This window comes from Halichoerus grypus, chromosome 1 (genome assembly GCF_964656455.1).
Source record: "Halichoerus grypus chromosome 1, mHalGry1.hap1.1, whole genome shotgun sequence".
Lineage (NCBI taxonomy): Eukaryota > Metazoa > Chordata > Mammalia > Carnivora > Phocidae > Halichoerus > Halichoerus grypus.
Genome location: NC_135712.1, coordinates 851457 through 870376, shown reverse-complemented (window position 1 = coordinate 870376; position 18920 = coordinate 851457). Strand labels below are relative to the sequence as shown.

The following is an 18920-nucleotide window of genomic DNA, read 5'->3' as shown; positions in this document are numbered from 1 at the left end:
AGTGAATGGGTGAGAGTGGGTGTGTAGGTGAGGGTATGAGTGCATGTGAGAATGTAGGTGAGAGTGTGCGTGGGTGGGTGAGTGTAATGAGTGGGTGTGTTGGTGAGGGTATGAGTGAGTGTGGGTATGAGTGGGTGTGTAGGTGAGAGTGTGAGTGAGTGTGAGAGTGGGTGGGTGGTGAAGGAATGAGGTGGGTGTTCTGACTTAGCATCAAAGCCAGGGACTTGGTCGAAATGCTTTCCCTCAAAAGGAGCTCGTGAGTTTTTGCTGTCTGGCTTTTATTTTTTTTATAACTTCAATCTCATCACAGTGTCAGGATAGTTCTTTTGTTGGAATTATCTGAGCAGATATTTGGCTCCCTTTCTCTTTCGTGAATTAATAGTTGCCTGGTACAATCTCGGGTCAAAGCAGCTGCTTTCTTTTATTATTATTAAATTGTGTATTTGTGGTAACCGTCGATTCACATGCAGTTGTAAGAGGAGTAGCACAGAGGGATTCCATGCACCCTTTACTCAGTTTCCCCCAACACCAGGATGTTGGCACTGATGCAGAACTGCGTACCCCCACGCAGATCCCCATGCTGTCCTCCCAGAGCCACAGGCATTGACCTCCTGTTCCTACCCCCTCCTTCACCCTGGAGACCGACAATCTGTTCTCCACTCCTGTAATTCTGTCCTTTCAAGACTGTTACATAATGGAATCACAGTGGGTAATCTTTGGGGATTGACTGACTTCACTCAGCCTGGTTCCCTGGAGCTTCATCCAGGTTGTCGAGTGCATCAGTAATCTGTTCTGCTTTATAGCTGAGGACTTCTTGCCCGGTCGCTGCTGCGCACGTCCCATGTCCCGTGACTATTTAACCAATCGTTGGTTGAAGGTGCTTCCAGTCTGGGGCAGTTAAGATAAATAAAGCTGCTGTGAAAATCACGTACAGGTTTTTGTGAGGACGTAAATTTTCATTTCTCTGGAATGAATGCACATGTTTGGTTTTTAAGAAACCACGAGACTGCTTTCTGGGGTGGCTGCACCTGTTACATTCCCGCCAGCCGTGTGCGTGACCCGCTTCTCCGCATCCTCGCCAGCGTTTGGGGTGGCCACTGTTTTTTATTGTAGCCATTCTCACAGGTGTGTGGTGGTATCCCATGTGGTTTCAAGGTGCATCTCCCTAAGGGCTGATGACATTGAACACCTTCTCACGTGCTCATTTGCCATCTACAGATATATCTTCTTTGGTGAAATAACCATATTTTTTGCCCATTTTCTAATTGGATTGTTTAGTTTTTTACTGTTGAGTGTGATCATTCTTTATGTATCTTAGAAGTTAGCTCTTTGTCAGAAATGTGGTTTGCAAATATTTTCTCCCAGTCTATGGCTTATCTTTTCATCCTCTAAACATGTTTTGTTTTTTTTTTTTTTTGCAAAGGTTTTTACCCCTAAAACATCTGATTTGTCAGTTTTTCCTTTTGAAAAACATGCTTTTTGTGTCAGTCCAAGAATTCTGCCTTGCCCTAGATCTTTAGAATTTATTTCTTTTTTTCCCAGAAGTTTTATAGCTTTACATTGTACATGTAAGTCTATAATCCATTTTGGGTCAATTTTTATATAAGATATGAAGTTTAGGTCAAAGGTTACTTTTTTGCCCACGGACATCCAATTGCCCTAGCACCATTTGTTGAAAAAGCCATCTTTCCTGCACTGAACTGCGCTTACATCTTTGTCAAAAATCAATTGTGCATATTTGTGTGGGTCTGTTTCTGGGTTCTCTGTTCTGTTCCATTGATCTGTGTGTCTCTCCCTCTGACAGTACCACACAGTCTTGATTACAGTAGCTGTGTAGTAAGTCTTAGAACTGGGGACACTGATTCCTTCTACTTTATTTTTCTTTGTCAAAGTCGTTTTAGCTATTCTAGTTCCTTTGCTTTTTCATATAAATTTTGCAATAATCTTATCTATATCCATGAAGTTATTGCTGGATTTTGATAGGAATTATGTTAAAACTGTATATCAACTTGGAGAGAATTGACATCTTTACTGTGATATATCACAGTTCATGAACATGGTATATCTCCCCATTTATTTAGATCTTTGATTTCTTTCATCAGCACTTTGTGGTTTCCATCATGTAAGTCCTACACATGTTTTGGTAAGTTTATATCTAAGTATTTCATATTATCTGCAAATAGGGACAGTTTTGTTTCTTCCCTTTTCATCAGTGTGCCTTTTATTTCCTTTTCCTGCCTTGCCATACTGGCTAGAGCTCCAACAATATGTTGAATCACAGTGATGAGAGATGTCCTTGTCTTGTTCCTTGTCTTCAGAGGGGAAAGGGTTCAACCCCAAGTGTGATGTTAGATGTGGGGGTTTGTAAACCTCTTTATCAAGTTGAGGAAGTTCCCTTCTATTCCTACTTTTTCCCTGAGAGTTTTTATCATAAATGGGTGTTGACTTTTGTCAAACGCTTTTCTGCATGCGTTGGTATGATCATGCAATATTCTTCTTTAGTCTATTAATGTAATTGATTATGTTAATTGATTTTCAAATAGTAAACCATCGTTGCATCACTAGAAGAATAGCTTGTAATTCTTGTATTTTGCTGAATTGTATTTGCTAATGTTTTTAAAGGATTTTTGCACCTATATTCTTAAGGGCAGGATTTTTTTTTCTTTTGTACACTTCGATTTTTGTTTTAGGGTAATACTGACTTCATAAAATGAATTGCAAAGTGTTTCTTTTTTTCTTCTACTTTCTGAAGGAGATTATGTAGAATTGGTGTTAATTCTTCATAAAACTGTTGGTAGAATTCTCCACTGAAACCATCTGGGTCTGGAGATTTTTTTGGGGGGGGTTTAAAATTATGAATTTAATTTCCATAATACTAATGTAGGACTATTGAAATTATCTATTTCATATTGAACGAATTGGGGTAGTTTGGGTCAGTTTGTCTAAGTCGGTTTATTTGTGTAGCGTTGTTCTTAGTATCCCTCATCCCTTTGATGTCTGCAAGGCTCTTCGTGATAGCTGCTGTCTCATTCCTTGCATTTATATTTTGTCTAACCTTTTTTCTTTGTCAGTCTTTGTATTAGTTTGTCAATTTTATTGATCTTTTCCAAGAATTAGCTCTTGATTTTGTTGATTTTCTCTAGTTTTTCTGTTTCTAATTTCATTTTATTTTTTTTAGAGGGGGGTTAGGGGCAGAAGGAGAGGGAGAGAGAGAATCTTAAGCAAGCTCCACGCCCAGCATGGAGGCCCGTATGGGGCTCCATAACTGACTGAGCCACCCAGGCGCCCCTCTGTTTCTAATTTCAGTGATTGTTTTTATTTCTTTCCTTCTGTTTGCTTTATTTACCTTGTTCTTCTTTTTCTAAGGTCTTAAAATTAGAGCTTAGATTATTGATTTGAGACTTTCTCTTTTCCAATATATGTATTTTGTGCTACGAACTTTCCTGTAGGCACTGCTTCACAATTTTTGGTATGTTGTGTTTTTATTTTTTTTTTAAAGATTTATTTACTTATTTATGTGACAGAGAGAGAGACAGCGAGAGAGGTAACACAAGCAGGGGGAGTGGGAGAGGGAGAAGCAGGCTTCCCGCTGAGCAGGGAACCCGATGCGGGGCTCGATCCCAGGACCCCGGGATCATGACCTGAGCCGAAGGCAGACGCCCAACGACTGAGCCACCCAGGTACCCCTGTTGTATTTTTATTTTCATTCAGGTCAATGTATTTTTTTTTATTTCCTCTTTTTCCCAAGGATTGTTTGGGTGTGTGTTGTTTTAGTTTCCAAGTACTTGGAGATTTTTCTGTTATCTTCTATTACTAATTTCTAGTTTGATTCCATTGTGATCAGAGAACCACACTATATAATTTTGATTCTTTTAAACTTGTTGAAGTTTGTTTGATGGTGAAGGAGATGGGTGTTAGTATATATTCTGTGGGTGCTTGAAGAGAACGTGTATTCTTCTGTTGCCAGATATAGCATTCTATAATTGTTGACTAGGCCCTATTCAATGACGGTGGTGTGAGTTCTTCTATATCCTTGCTGGTTTTATGCCTGGTTCTTTCAGTTGTTGAGATACAGTATTGAAATCTTCAGCCATAATTGTAGATATGTGTATTTTTCCTTTTAGTTCTGTCAGTTTTTGTTTCACATATTTTATAGCTCTGATGTTTGATTCATACACATTTAGGATTGCTCTTGCTTCCTCATGGATTGATCCTTTTACCATTATACAATGTTCTTATCTGTCTCTAATAATTTTCAATGCTTTGAAGTCTATTTTTTAATTGAAGTATAATTCATATACAATATCCTGTTGGAATCAGATGTACATAATAGCTTTTAATATTTAATTAGATTAATAGGTTTAAATTTTTTTAGATTTAATATTTTTATATATTACAAAATTATCCCCATGATAAGTCTAGTTACCGTATGTCACCATGCTGTTATTACAATATTGCTGACCATATCCCCTATGCTATACTTTGCATCCCCATGACTTACTTATTTTATAACTGGAAGAAGGTACCCCTTAATCCCCTTTACCTATTTTGGTCCCCCCACCAACCCCTCCCCTCTATGGTAACCAACAGTTTGTTTCCTCTATCTGTGAGTTTATTTCTGTATTGTTTTATTGGTTTTGTTTTTTAGATTCCACATACATGTGAAATCATACAATACTTGTTTTTCTCTGTCTGACTTACTTCACTTAGCATAATACTCTCAAGGTCCATCCACATTGTCACAAATTACAAGCTTTCATTCTTTCTTTTTGCTGAGTAATAGCCCATTGTGTATGTATACTGCATCTTTTTTGTCCATTTATCCATTGATGGACACTTAAGCTGCTTCCACGTCTTAGTTATTGTAAATAATGCTTCAGTGAACCAGGGGTGCATATATCTCTTTGAATTGGTGTTTTCACTTAATTTAGGATAAATACCCAGAAGAGGAATTATTGAATCATATGATATTTCTATATTTAATTTTTTGAGGAACCTCCATACAGTTTTCCAGAGTGGCTGTACCAGTTTGCATTCCCACCAACAGTGCATGAGGGTTCCCCTTTCTCCACATCCTCGCCAACACTTCTTATTATCTGATATTAATATAACCACTCCTGCTTTCTTTTGATTAATAGTCGCATGACACATCTTTTTTCCATGATTTTTTTCAATATACTCATATTGTCCTATTTGAAATGAGTTTCTTGTAGAGAGCATATGGTTCAGTCATGTTTCTTAACCTACTCTGCCATTGTCTGTTTTTTAATTGGTGAATTTAGACTATTTCCATTTAGTATAATTATTGGGATGTTAGGGCTTAAATTTGCCATTTTATTTTTTGTTTTCTTATTTCCTGCCATCCTGTAGGTTACTGAATATTTTTTTAGAATTCCATTTTGGTTTATTGATAGTGTTTTTGAGTATACCTCTCTGTGTAGCTTTTTACATGTTGATCCAGATATTACATTATATATACAATTTATGAATTCTATTGGTGTTGACATTTTACCAGTCTGAGAGAAGTGTAGAAACTTTAACTCCCTTTATGATTCTTTACCCTCCCCCATGTATAATATAATTTTTGTAAATATTTCCTCAACATACTGTTGGAATCACATCAGGCAGTACTATAATTTTTGCTTCAACCATTAAACATAATTTAGAAAGCCCAAGAGGAGAATGAAAGTCTGTTGCATATACTCATGTTTTTGCTCAGTGTTCTTTCTTCCTTCTTCATGTTTTGAGGTTCCTTCTGTATCATTTCATTTCCATTTAGAGAACCTCCTTTAAAACCATTCTTGTAGAGTGGGTCCGTGGGCAACTAACTCTTAGTTTTCCTTCCCCTTACAATATCTCAATTTCTCCTTCATTCCTGAAGGATATTTTCACTGGATATATAGTTCCGGGTTGACAGTTCTTTCTTTTGAACCACTTAAAGCTATTGTGCCACTTCCTCTGGCACCAAGGCTTCTAATGAAACCCACTGTCCTCACATTTTCCTTTTATACGGTGTCATTTCTCTTACTGCTTTCAGTATTTTGTCTTCAGTTTTTAAACATGTGACTATATGTGTCTGTGTGGATTTCTTTGGGTTTATCTTGCTTGGGATTTGCTCAGCTTTTTGGATATGTAGGTTTATACCTTTTGCCAAATTTGGGAAGTTTCCAGGCATTATTTCTTCAAGTCCTTTTTCAACCCCTTTCTCTTCGTCTGGGACTCTAAGAGGGTAAATGCTAGATCTTGTGTCACAGTCTCATAGGTCTGTGAGGCTCTGTTCTCTTTCTTTCTTTCTTTCTTTTTTAAGTCTATTTTTGTTCTGTTGTTCAGATGGGAATTGTTCTGTCTTACAGTTCACTGCTTCCTTCTTTGGATCCCTTCATTCCATTACTGTATTTTTCAGTACTGTAATTTATTTAGTTCTTTACATCTTCTGGGGTTTTTTTTGTGAGAAATTCTATTTCTCTGCTGAGACTTTATATTTTTTCATTTGATTAAAAATATTCTTACTTGCTTATTGAAGCATTTTTATCATGGCTGCTTTGAAATTTTTGTCAGATAATTCTAACATCTCTCTCATCTCAGTGTTGCTGTCTGTTGATTGTCTTTCATTTAGTTTGAGATCTCTCTGGTTCTTGATATGAAACCTAGGCATTTTGGATATTATGTTATGAGTCTGAATATTACTTAAATCTCCTATTTTAACTGGTTTCCTTTGATTCTATTCCAGCAAGGGAAAGGAGGGGTGCTGCCTCATTACTTACAGGTGGGGTGGGAATCCAGGTTCCCCACTCAGCTTCTGTTGGTGCCTGGAGATTGAGGAACTTCTCATTACTTGTGGCGGGATGGGGGAGTTGCGGCTCCCCACCGGGCCTCCACTGATACCTCCTCGGCCAGGACACCGTGGGGTGGAGTGGCCTCTTATTGCCTGGTGAGGCCCCTGCTCCCCGCTCCGCCTTCTCTGGTAACACCCAGCGTGAGATTAGAGAGTGTCGTTCTGGCCTGGTGAGGCCCCACCACCACCACTGGGCCTTTGCTGGCATTGGTGGGGCTGGGTTAACAGTGTCTTCCATGGTGCTGGCTGGAGCAGAGCCACTGTTGTCTCAAGTTTTCAGTCTTTCTGGGCTTTCTCTTTTCTGGTCATTTGGCTGGAGGCAGCAGGCTTTGTTGCAGCTTTTTTTGGTTTATGCCCATTGACGTTTCCAGGTTGCTGGCTCTCCTCCCCCAAGTCTGAGATAGAGATGCGAAAAAAAACCAGGAATTCACCACCGTGTCACTCCATGGGCCACTGGTGTGCTAGTCTGCCTGTTCCTCTCAACATTTCAGCATCCTCCTATGTTTGCTTTGTATGGAATATCCAGAGGTTTTCATTGTTTTTAGGGGAAGGGACCTCTGCTCCATCTTGCTGGAAGCAAAAGTCCTGCTGCTCTTTTAACCATCACAGTTCAGAGCACAGATGCTGGGGCTGGTTGGCTGGGCCCTGCTTAGCACATGCTCTTGGGCAGGTCTTTTACCTCTTAAAGCATCAGTCCTTCCATCTGTAAAGTGGGGCCAGGTGGTACCCACACCTCCCAGTTGAAAGGGGAAGTAAAGGCATCAGTAGATGCCAACCACCGAGGACAGGTCCAGCCGGAGGAGGGCTCTGGGGGCCGGCAGGCCAGAGCTCTCCAAACGGGTAGGCCATCCTGATGGCCTTGCTCATCAGCTGTGCACATGCAGCTGCTGGTTTCCAGCGTAGTCCACGAGGACAGCAACAGGCAGGCTGTGTGACTCCACAGAGCTGGTCTCCAGGGGCCTCAGCAAGCATTCTCGGGCACCTTCCCCATTGCAAATAACTTGCTCAGCGGCAGCCTCCCCTGTGTGGTGACTGCGCCCTTGGCGTCATGTGTAATGTCACCCGTCCACCAGCCTCCTGAGTGCAGTCTCAGCTGTGACACAGATCCCCCATGGAAGCTGACTTCTCGAAGCCATCCTGAACTTAAAGTGAAATTCAAATGACTGCATCTTACATATGTGGATAGAATCTGCATGTGATGGTTATCGAGTACGTGTAGCAGATAACCCTGGCATGTTTGCTTCCTGAAGGTTTCTTCCTGGGTCTGCTTCATCTTTGGAGACAGAGAGTGCTGACAGGGAAGCTCAGAGGAGCTGCGGGGGGTGGAGGGCAGAGAGGGGCCGCTGGACTGCAGTTCAGATACCAGCCCCTTCGGTTTTGTGTTTCCTTTGACTAGCGAGAAGTCAGTAAGTGACACAGAGCCTGGGGTGTATTTAGGAATTGTAAGGACTTTCCCCTCCACCTCCCTCCTGATGCCTCCCCTGCAAAGACGTGGTCCAGATGTGAATGTGGGGGTCTGAGCATCTGGCTTCCCAGCAGCCCAACTCAGAGGGCCCCTCCAGCTTCAGACTGGCCTCATGGGAGCTAAGGAGCAGAAAATCTGATTGTTAGCATAGACCCACCCAGTGCTCCCAACAGGGACTGCATCTGCTCACCCGGTGTCACAGCAGCCCCTCCCCCTGACCTCCTCGCACCCCCAGCGTTCTTCTCCCCGTCCCCCCCCCCCAGACCCTGCCGTGGTGCTGAGAGACCTGGCGCTTCGCCACAGGCCTTGCGACTATGAGCAGGCTCCCCCACAACGCGTGTGGGAGGACTTTGAGAATAGCTGCAAATACATGTTGTATGTGCTCCTCAGCCTTGTGAGGGAAGAACATTTAAGCACCTGGAGCCTTCTCCTAGACACAGAGGATTACATCTCCCAGTGCTCACCTTGGTCTGCCAGATTCCCTCCAGCCTGGCATTAGAGGGCAAGGACCTTTGAAAAGCAGGAACTCTTACAAGGGAATGCACACATAAAGGCTTCTGATGCCCTGCCTGGGAGTGAGACCAGCTCCAACCAGGGCACCCGCTTGCTCTGGAAATGCTCCACCCAGAGCAGCGGGTCCCGCGTGGACTCTGGGCCATGTGACTCGGCACCCGGGACCTCAGCCCATGACCCACACCAGGACAGCCAGAGTCCTTCCTCAGGACATTGCGGATGGGAACTCTCTGTCCCTGCCTGGTGGCAGGAGACACAAGACGTGTGTCAGGAACCTTTGCAGTGGCCTCGTCCCCAGGCTTTCTCTGCAGGAGCGGACGGAGCACACTGAGGCCTCCCGTTCCCGGTTCTTGCTCCTGCAGCCCAGCGTCACCGCACACCTTCCTTAATGTTGTGCCAGATGACCTGCGGCTGCCCAGCAGACTGGCTCACAGAGCAGTTGGAGATGGATTTCTGTCTCACATGTACTTGGAAACCAGGGGGTTTCAGATTTGGACTGTTGCATTACGGATCAGGTTGAACTGCGTAGGGCCCTGTGTCCGCCCTTGAACCCCAGCCATGTGCCCGTGCACAGGACAGAGGACAGAGGGAGCGGCCGGGCTGGAAAAGGTGACTCTGTGTGCGGGCCCCTGGGAGACCGCGCTTCTGTCTCCTTGGTTCCCGGCTTGCTGACGGTGCGGCCCCGGGAGACCAGGTCTGACTGAGGACCGCAGAGCACCTGCTATCTGAGCTGCAGAGAAAAAGCTCTTGCCAGAGTCAGCAGGGGCCTGTGCTCCCCCAGCTCGGTGTTCACTGCCGTGACCTAGACTCAGAAGTGATGATTGTACACCTGCGGGACGTGGATGTTGAAATCATTATCAAAACTGTAAACCGCATGATCAAGAAGCAAAGGGTCAAGTGTGTTAAATGGGGACATGGAAGACAGGACCCAGACTCAGATTGAGTTTCTAGAGTGAAAAACGCGTGTCTGAGGTGAAAAGTGCCCTGGGTGGGATTAGCCAGAGCATGGGAGTTGCAGCGCGGAAGGTTTTAAACTTCAGGACGGAAACAGAACCTGTCAAAATGAGACACAGAGGCAGAAGGCAGAAGAAAGTGAAGGGAGCATCAGTGAGCTCGCTCAACTTCAGGCAGAGAACAGACATGCCTTTGGGGGCCCTGGGGGTGGGGGAGGGGCAAGGCAGAAAGTGTATTCGAAAGACAATGGCCACAATTTTCCAAACTCAATGAAAACTCTAAGGCCACAAATCCAAGAAGCTCGATGAGCACAAAAAGTCATGAGGAAACTGCAGCAAGGCACAGGCTAAGTAAGTTGTTCAAAGCCAGTGATTAAGAGAAAATCCTTACATGTGCTGTGGAAAAGGTGTCCTTACAGATGGTGAAATGAAGTGAGAACGAATGCAGCGGGCGAGGGGTCAGAGGGCAGCAGCAGAGGTGAGGGGTCGGGGCAGCAACAGAGACGAGGGGTCAGAGGGCAGCAGCAGAGGCAAGGGGTCAGAGGGCAGCAGCATGGGCGAGGGGTCAGAGGGCAGCAGAGGCGAGGGGTCAGGGGGCAGCAGCAGGGGTGAGGAGTCAGGGCAGCAGAGACGAGGGGTCGGGGGCAGCAGAGGCGAGGGGTCGGGGGCAGCAGAGGTGAGGCGTCAGGGTACAGCAGAAGGGTGAGGGGTCAGGGGGCAGCAGCAGGGGTGAGGAGTCGGGGCAGCAGAGGCGAGGGGTCGGGGCAGCAGTGCAGGTGAGAGGTCTGGGGCAGGTCTCTCTGGGACCCAAAGAGCGCACTGCTGACCTGGAGTTCTGTGCCAGGTGAGACCCGTTCGTTGCTGAAGGGGAAACAGACCTTTCCGACCCACGGAAACAGAGCTCCATCGCCAGCGGACTTGCACTACAAAAATTATTTTGGGGAGTTCTTCAGGTAGAAGAAGAGCGAGAGCAGGCAGAAAGCTGCCTGCACGCGGCGGGGTGAGCGTCACGTGGGTAAGCAGAAAGACATGTTTCTTGTCCCTCTAGAAGATAACTGACTGTTTACGTCAGAAATAAGAACGCTGGTTTATAACCTAGGAGAACCAAAGTGCGCCACAGCAACAGTGCAGAGGCCAAGAGGGGAAACAGAGGCACAGTTAGCCCCCGTGTCAGGTGCTCCCACACTGCCCTAAGTGGCAGGTCACTGACACCGTACTGTGACGAGCTGAAGGTGTGTGCAGGGCAACCCTCAGATAACAAAACGGAGGGTCGTAACTAGTAAGTGCACAAAGGAGGGAAAGTGGAATCATAAAAGGTATGCAGTTCATCCAAAAGATGGCGGAGGAGAAAGCGATAGAAACGGGAACGAAGAACAGATCGTAAAGCAGAAAACAAGCAGTAGAACGATAGCTCCAGACTCCACCACGTCATTGTCAGGGGTCGAAACACCCCAATTAAAAGACAGAGATTGTCAAATGAGATAAAAAGGCAAGGTTCAACCATACGCTGCCTACAGGAAACTCACTTTAAATATAAAGACCACAAATGGGTTCAAGATAAAAGATGGAAGGAGGTACACTAACACCAATCAGAAGAAAGCGGGGTCACTACATTAATAACAGACAAAGAAATTTCAGAGCTGAGAACGAAGCCAGACAGGAGGAATGTCTCACGATGACAAAGGAGTCCGTCGGTCCATCAGCCGGAGGCAACAGTGCGGTGTACGATGCTGCTGACAGAGCCTGAAGTGCGGGGGGCAGGGCCCTCCCCGGCGCCCCCGGGGCCCGACAAGACCGCGGAGGACCGGCAGTGGCACCCTCCAGGCTTCGAGAAGGTTCCACCCAGCGCAGGAGCCCACCTTTACCAGGACAGACCACAGCCTGGCCACAAGCAAGTCTCAGGACAGGACGTACCTGAGGTGTCACAAGCCATTTTCTAACCCTCAGAGAATCAACAGGAGAAAGACACCTAGAAGATCTGAGTATTTGAAAATTTAATAACATACTTCACAATACCCCATGGATCAAAAAAGAAATCAAAGAGAAATTTGATAGTATTTTGAAATGATCAAAAAGAGCACAAATATCAAAATTAGTGGGATACTGCTAAAGCCACACGTTGAGAAGAATTTTATAGAACAAAACACCTTTATTAGGCAAGAAGTAAGAAACTAGAGAAAATGAATTAATTAACTCTGCATCTGTGTGTCGGGATTTGCTAATGAAGGCGAATTACTTCATTGCTAAGGAAGGAGCTATTGCACCCCCAGGTTTGGGCCTGTAGCTGGAGGGCAGGACTGCAGAGGCGGATGGATGGACGACTGGGAGGGCTGCTGGGTCGGAAGGGCTGTGGTCGCTCATGGCGGCTGTGGCGGCTGTGGCGGCTCCGGCTGGCTGTGGCGGCTGTGGCGGCTGTGGTGGCTGTGGCTCTGGCTGGCTGTGGCGGCTGTGGTGGCTGTGGTGGCTGTGGTGGCTGTGGTGGCTGTGGCTCTGGCTGGCTGTGGTGGCTGTGGTGGCTGTGGTGGCTCTGGCTGGCTGTGGTGGCTGTGGTGGCTGTGGCTGGCTGTGGCGGCTGTGGTGGCTGTGGTGGCTGTGGCTCTGGCTGGCTGTGGCGGCTGTGGCGGCTGTGGTGGCTGTGGCTCTGGCTGGCTGTGGTGGCTGTGGTGGCTGTGGTGGCTGTGGTGGCTGTGGTGGCTGTGGCTCTGGCTGGCTGTGGTGGCTGTGGTGGCTGTGGTGGCTCTGGCTGGCTGTGGTGGCTGTGGTGGCTGTGGCTGGCTGTGGCGGCTGTGGTGGCTGTGGTGGCTGTGGCTCTGGCTGGCTGTGGCGGCTGTGGCGGCTGTGGTGGCTGTGGCTCTGGCTGGCTGTGGTGGCTGTGGTGGCTGTGGCTCTGGCTGGCTGTGGTGGCTGTGGTGGCTGTGGTGGCTGTGGCTCTGGCTGGCTGTGGCGGCTGTGGCGGCTGTGGTGGCTGTGGTGGCTGTGGCTCCGGCTGGCTGTGGCGGCTGTGGTGGCTGTGGTGGCTGTGGCTCTGGCTGGCTGTGGTGGCTGTGGTGGCTGTGGTGGCTGTGGCTCTGGCTGGCTGTGGCGGCTGTGGTGGCTGTGGTGGCTGTGGCTCCGGCTGGCTGTGGCTGGCTGTGGCGGCTGTGGTGGCTGTGGTGGCTGTGGCTCCGGCTGGCTGTGGTGGCTGTGGCGGCTGTGGCTCTGGCTGGCTGTGGTGGCTGTGGTGGCTGTGGTGGCTGTGGCTCTGGCTGGCTGTGGCTGGCTGTGGCGGCTGTGGTGGCTGTGGTGGCTGTGGTGGCTGTGGCTCCGGCTGGCTGTGGTGGCTGTGGTGGCTGTGGCTCCGGCTGGCTGTGGCTGGCTGTGGCGGCTGTGGTGGCTGTGGTGGCTGTGGCTCTGGCTGGCTGTGGTGGCTGTGGCGGCTGTGGCTCCGGCTGGCTGTGGCTGGCTGTGGCGGCTGTGGTGGCTGTGGTGGCTGTGGCTCTGGCTGGCTGTGGCGGCTGTGGCGGCAGTGGTGGCTGTGGTGGCTGTGGCTCCGGCTGGCTGTGGCTGGCTGTGGCGGCTGTGGTGGCTGTGGCTCTGGCTGGCTGTGGCGGCTGTGGCGGTGGTGGTGGCTGTGGTGGCTGTGGCTCTGGCTGGCTGTGGCGGCTGTGGTGGCTGTGGTGGCTGTGGCTCCGGCTGGCTGTGGTGGCTGTGGCGGCTGTGGCTCTGGCTGGCTGTGGCTGGCTGTGGCGGCTGTGGTGGCTGTGGCTCTGGCTGGCTGTGGCGGCTGTGGTGGCTGTGGCTCTGGCTGGCTGTGGCGGCTGTGGTGGCTGTGGCTCTGGCTGGCTGTGGCAGCTGTGGTGGCTGTGGCTCCGGCTGGCTGTGGCTGGCTGTGGTGGCTGTGGCTCTGGCTGGCTGTGGCTGGCTGTGGCGGCTGTGGCGGCTGTGGCGGCTCTGGCTGGCTGTGGCTCCGGCTGGCTGTGGCTGGCTGTGGCGGCTGTGGTGGCAGTGGTGGCTGTGGCTCTGGCTGGCTGTGGCGGCTGTGGCGGCGGTGGTGGCTGTGGTGGCTGTGGCTCCGGCTGGCTGTGGCTGGCTGTGGCGGCTGTGGTGGCTGTGGTGGCTGTGGCTCCGGCTGGCTGTGGTGGCTGTGGCAGCTGTGGCTCTGGCTGGCTGTGGCTGGCTGTGGCGGCTGTGGTGGCTGTGGCTCTGGCTGGCTGTGGCGGCTGTGGTGGCTGTGGCTCTGGCTGGCTGTGGTGGCTGTGGCGGCTGTGGCGGCTGTGGCTGGCTGTGGCGGCTGTGGTGGCTGTGGCTCTGGCTGGCTGTGGCGGCTGTGGTGGCTGTGGCTCTGGCTGGCTGTGGCGGCTGTGGTGGCTGTGGCTCTGGCTGGCTGTGGTGGCTGTGGCGGCTGTGGCGGCTGTGGCGGCTGTGGCTGGCTGTGGCGGCTGTGGCGGCTGTGGCGGCTGTGGCTGGCTGTGGCGGCTGTGGTGGCTGTGGCGGCTGTGGCTGGCTGTGGCGGCTGTGGCGGCTGTGGCAGCTGTGGCTGGCTGTGGCGGCTGTGGTGGCTGTGGCGGCTCTGGCCGGCTGTGGCGGCTGTGGTGGCTGTGGCGGCTGTGGCGGCTGTGGCGGCTGTGGCTGGCTGTGGCGGCTGTGGTGGCTGTGGCGGCTCTGGCTGGCTGTGGCTCTGGCTGGCTGTGGTGGCTGTGGCTGGCTGTGGTGGCTGTGGTGGCTGTGGTGGCTGTGGTGGCTGTGGCTCTGGCTGGCTGTGGCTGGCTGTGGCTGGCTGTGGCGGCTGTGGCTGGCTGTGGCGGCTGTGGCGGCTGTGGGAATGGGGCGCAGGCTGCGTTCCAGCCGAGGCACATCTGTGGACGGTGGTGGCACAGGGCCACGCAGGCGGGCTTCCTCCCGGGCCCTGCAGGGGACCGTGCCTGTGTCTCCTCTCCCTCCCACTGGGTGAATTACAAATATATTCAGTTCCCAGCACTGCAGAGAACAGAAGGTGGGGTCCTTCCTGGCAAAGAGATTTTTTCTGACCATTTCCTATCAGCTTGGTTTTGGGTGAGTGTGACCCCAAGTGCTGCTGCTGGACTCTGCTGCAGGGGTGGCTCCAAGGGGGGAGTAGGCCCGGCATTCTCGGGCCCGCCCCTGATGACCAGCTGTCCAGGGCCCAGCAGGACCAATAGAGGACGACCCGAGGTCGTGATCCTGGGGGAGCCACTCGCCCGGTGCCCCTTGGCGGCTGGCATAGGGTGGGTTCTTCAAGGTCAAGGGCGCTGAGTCTCAGGTGACCTTCACCACCACCCAGGGCCGCTCCTTGTCCCCAGCAGTCTACAGAGGGCACGGTGCTGCTCGCCCTCGGCCTCGTGATGAAGGCAGGCAGCGGCCTCCGTGGCAGCTCGCTGGCCTGTGTGACTGATGGCAGTCGACAGCCTGGACCCTGAAGCTCCCCGGCACTCGCTGACCCACTTTCTCCGCTGTGGCTGGAAACATTTACGTAACCACGGCTGCAGGGCCCTGCCGCCCCACACAGGAGGAGATGTTTCTAATTAAACAGGAGGCCTGGCATCCCGCGTGCCCAGCGCCCGATCCGCTCCATTGGTGCTGCTACCCCCGCTTGCTGCAGGGTGTCTGTGCGGGAGGGAGCGTCGTGAACTTGGTGCCGCACCAGTCCCTTGAGCTTGAATGTCTCCTCTCCTGCCCAGGGTCTCTGTCCAGAGCGCCCTCTTCCAGCCAGACCTGCTGCCATGTCCATGCACTCCGTGCTGTCCGGCAGGACCACCGTGCCCGAGACCAGCGCTCTCTGTTGTGCCCTTCCCCGCACAGCCACCGGCCACATGGGGCTGCTTGGTCAACTCTAAGTGCGGCCAGCGAGTCTCTTATTTCAAATACAAATAGCCACAAGTGGCCAGTGGCTCCGTGTCGGGCGGTGGAGAGAGACCACCTTAATTTGTAGGGGTGGTTTTTAAAACTTGCCTTTGCCAGGTCTTAGATCTTCATGTCAGAGTCCTTGTTCAAAAGCATCGTTGTCTAATCCATAACGAGGACTAATAGTTTGAGTTGTTACGGCACGTGTGAATACGTTGTCACGTGCGCGTCTGTTAACACAGAAATGTGTCTGCCTCTGTCATCTGTGCACGCGCCCTCCGCCACCAGCAGGCAGAATGTGCTGTTCTGTGCTTTATTTTTGTATTTTCCTTGAAGCATATTTTTCAGCAGAAATATTTTGATGAGGAAAAAGAAATAGTTTTGCCCCCCCAAAACCTACAAGGTTAAAGGAAAATCTTGCTTTTCTAACTTGTGGTCTCTCCTGTGTGTGGACGGAGCCTCCCATCCTTACAGGTCACATCGAAGGGCTGGTGTCCAGACCCCCAGACGGGGGGCATGCCCAGGTTTCACTGTTACTGTTCCTGAGGGACTTAGACCAAGCATGGGGTCGTATGTGGGGAGTGCTGGCAGAGTGGGCCCCAGGCCTCATCCTTCCTTCATGGCCCAGGCACCCCACCCACCTCTCAGGTGTGCCCCCGGGCAGGTGTGTGCAGCTGCAGGAGGCCTGTGGCACTCTGTTCCGCGGGGTCTACCTGGTGCCCCTCCTGGGAACCCCTGGCCCCGGGTCATCCAGAATCTCCCCCAGGCAGGCCTCCTTCCCTCCCTGTGCCCCCGGCAGCACCCTGCTGTCAGACCCTGTGACCACTGCCCCACGGCCTACCCACCCCCTCCAGGACTGGCCACTCTCCGCTCCCCTGGGGGGTCACTCATGCCCCGTGTCCCATCCTGCCCTGGTTCCCCTCCTCTCTGACCCTTGTGGACCCTGGCACCCAGCAACTTCCCCACACTGTGAGACATCCAGACGCACCCAGGCAGGTGGCTCTCCAGCTCCCATTTGCTGCCCTGACTGCTGGCCCTCCCAGGAAGGCTACCCACACAGCCCACCCCCTGTGACCTGTGTTGCCTGCTGAGTGAAGCATCCTTTCCCAGGCTGCAGTCAGGTCTGGTGTGCCCATGGGGCCTCCCGCATCTGGGCCTGGGCTTGCCTGAGTATCTGGTTCTGCAGACCTCTCCCGTCTATTCTGGAACCTCTCCTGGTCCTACCCTCTCCCCTTGCTGCGCCCTGAGCCCTGGCCCCACCTGACCTTCACTTCTAATCCTCACTGGTGCCTGTCTCGGAGGCCACCCTGTACACTGTGTTGGGCTGACCTGTCCCTCGGGATCCAGCCTGGAGGAGAACCTGGACCCTCCCCATGCCCACCCACCCCTCAGAGGCCAAAGGTCCTAGCAGGCCGGGACACCCCGACCTGTGTTGGCCATTGACCGTGTTCTCAGCTGGCAGCCGCTCTGCCTTCCCTTTCCAGGTGACGCCATCTGGGCCCCATCTGTCCTTCCTCACGGCACCCTCGGCACCTTAAGCCACTACTCCCAGCCGCATTTTGGGAGAAAGATGGAGTCGAAGGTCTCAGAAGGTGGCCTGAACGTGACCCTGACAATCCGTCTGCTGATGCATGGAAAGGTATGGAGCCCAAGGCCACTGTGTCAGACCAGCTGGGAGGCAAGGGAGGGCGTGCCCACTGCCGGGGTCTGCTTTATAAACCCTGAGCCGTCTCAAGCTGACAAAGCATTGCAGCCCACTCCAAATTACGTTTCGCCTGGAACCCTTTGAGACTCATTGCAACCTGATGCCCGTCACTGAACACCTTAGTGTGTATTTCCTACAAACGAGGGCGCAGTGCCCCATCCACGTCAGGATACCAACACCAGTACGTCCCAGCCCCTCGCCTCGGGCCCTGTTCAGGTCACCAGTCGTCCCAGCCTGCCCTTCACCACAGGACACGCGGTGGAGGGGGAGTGGTCAGGCCTCCACATCCCAGAGCATCTCTGGTGGTCTCCAACCTGGAGGAGTCTCCCTGCTCTTCCTTTGCATTTCACCTCTGAAAATGCCTGCCGTTCCTCAAGGCGGCTTTTCTGAGGTTTCCTCACTGTTGGTGGGAGTCACAGGAGCTCTCCCATCAGGGGCGCAGATCTCAGGGCCTCCGTTACTGAGCCCTTGGTCCTTCACCCAGAGCTGCTGTTAGATGCTGCTCGGGGCCCACAGACACTGCGAGAACCCCTCAGCGGCCATTCGTCCACTCATTCATGCACGTCTGCGTGGACTCAGTCGCTGTCATGACTCATTTTGATGCTCGTATTGACCCTGACTCAGCCACCGGGAGCCCCTCCAAGCTGGCTCCTGTGTCCTCATGACGTGGGCTGTCATTCACCCAGTGCCAGCTCGCTTTCTGGCACAAAACACTCTCATGACGCCCTTGTGCTTTCCCTGCCGTGGTCCTGGAGTCAGCCATTTCTCCAAAGAGCCCCGACTCTTGTGAGTGGGGGATATCTACACGTATGTGTTTATTGAACATGCGTGTGTATATACGATCACAGTGTGTGTATACACACACATGCATAAAATTTATTTCCATGTTTATAGACTGGACCCCATGAGTTCCTACCCCCCAACTCCAGCCCAACAGCACAGGGTTCGCACCTCCATCGGGCTGTGTCTGGTATCCTTGTGGTCTCCTTGCCGCAGGGCCGGTGGTGCTGCTCCTCCCAGATCTCCAGGCGAGGCGCCCTCCCTGGGGGGGCGGGGGGGTCAGGGCTCACACCCAGAGATCCCTTTCTGCAATGGAGAGACGGCGACCAGCTTTGCTCCTCCCACGTGTGGGTGGCATTTGCTCGAGGTTGTCAGAAGCTGGGAGTGCACCACAGAGGGCCCCACGTCCGGGGGCCGCAGCAGCCTCAGGCACCAACTCTGCCCCAGGAGGAGCGGCGCCGCGGCCGCCGGAGGGCTCAGCTGCCTTTTGCTGCCTCAGCCGCCCCTGCGGCACGCACCCTCCCACGGCCCAGCAGGATTTCGGGCCTTCACCGGGACTGTTGTAGCTGCTGAGGACTTCCTGTAATAAGGGAAATGAGTTTGACTTTGAAAGGTCATTCCCGGGGCTAGGAGTGGGCTGGCTCGCAGTGCCCCGTGGGCCTGACGAGGCGGGAGGTGCCGTGAGGAGCAGGCCTGGCCAGGAGCGTGTGTCCGCACCATCATGGGCTCCAGGCTTCGGAACTGGGGCGGTGTGTTCAAGCGTGTCTTTGCATAGTCTACTTTCTAAAAGGTGAAAAAGCGGTAGCAGTGCTTAATTACCTTTACATCACA

The 18920-nt window shown here is 51.6% G+C and overlaps 1 protein-coding gene across 9 annotated transcripts in view; it reads left to right on the top strand.

Moving 5' to 3' along the window:
- PCBP3 (poly(rC) binding protein 3) overlaps positions 1 to 18920 on the top strand; it is a 265376-nt gene that overhangs the window by 217075 nt on the left and 29381 nt on the right. For all 9 annotated transcript variants that reach the window (XM_078062189.1, XM_078061455.1, XM_078061843.1 and 6 more), the window contains one exon: positions 17089 to 17243. In XM_078062189.1, coding sequence (XP_077918315.1) covers positions 17089 to 17243 — 155 coding nt within the window. The remainder of the gene's footprint in view (positions 1 to 17088; positions 17244 to 18920) is intronic.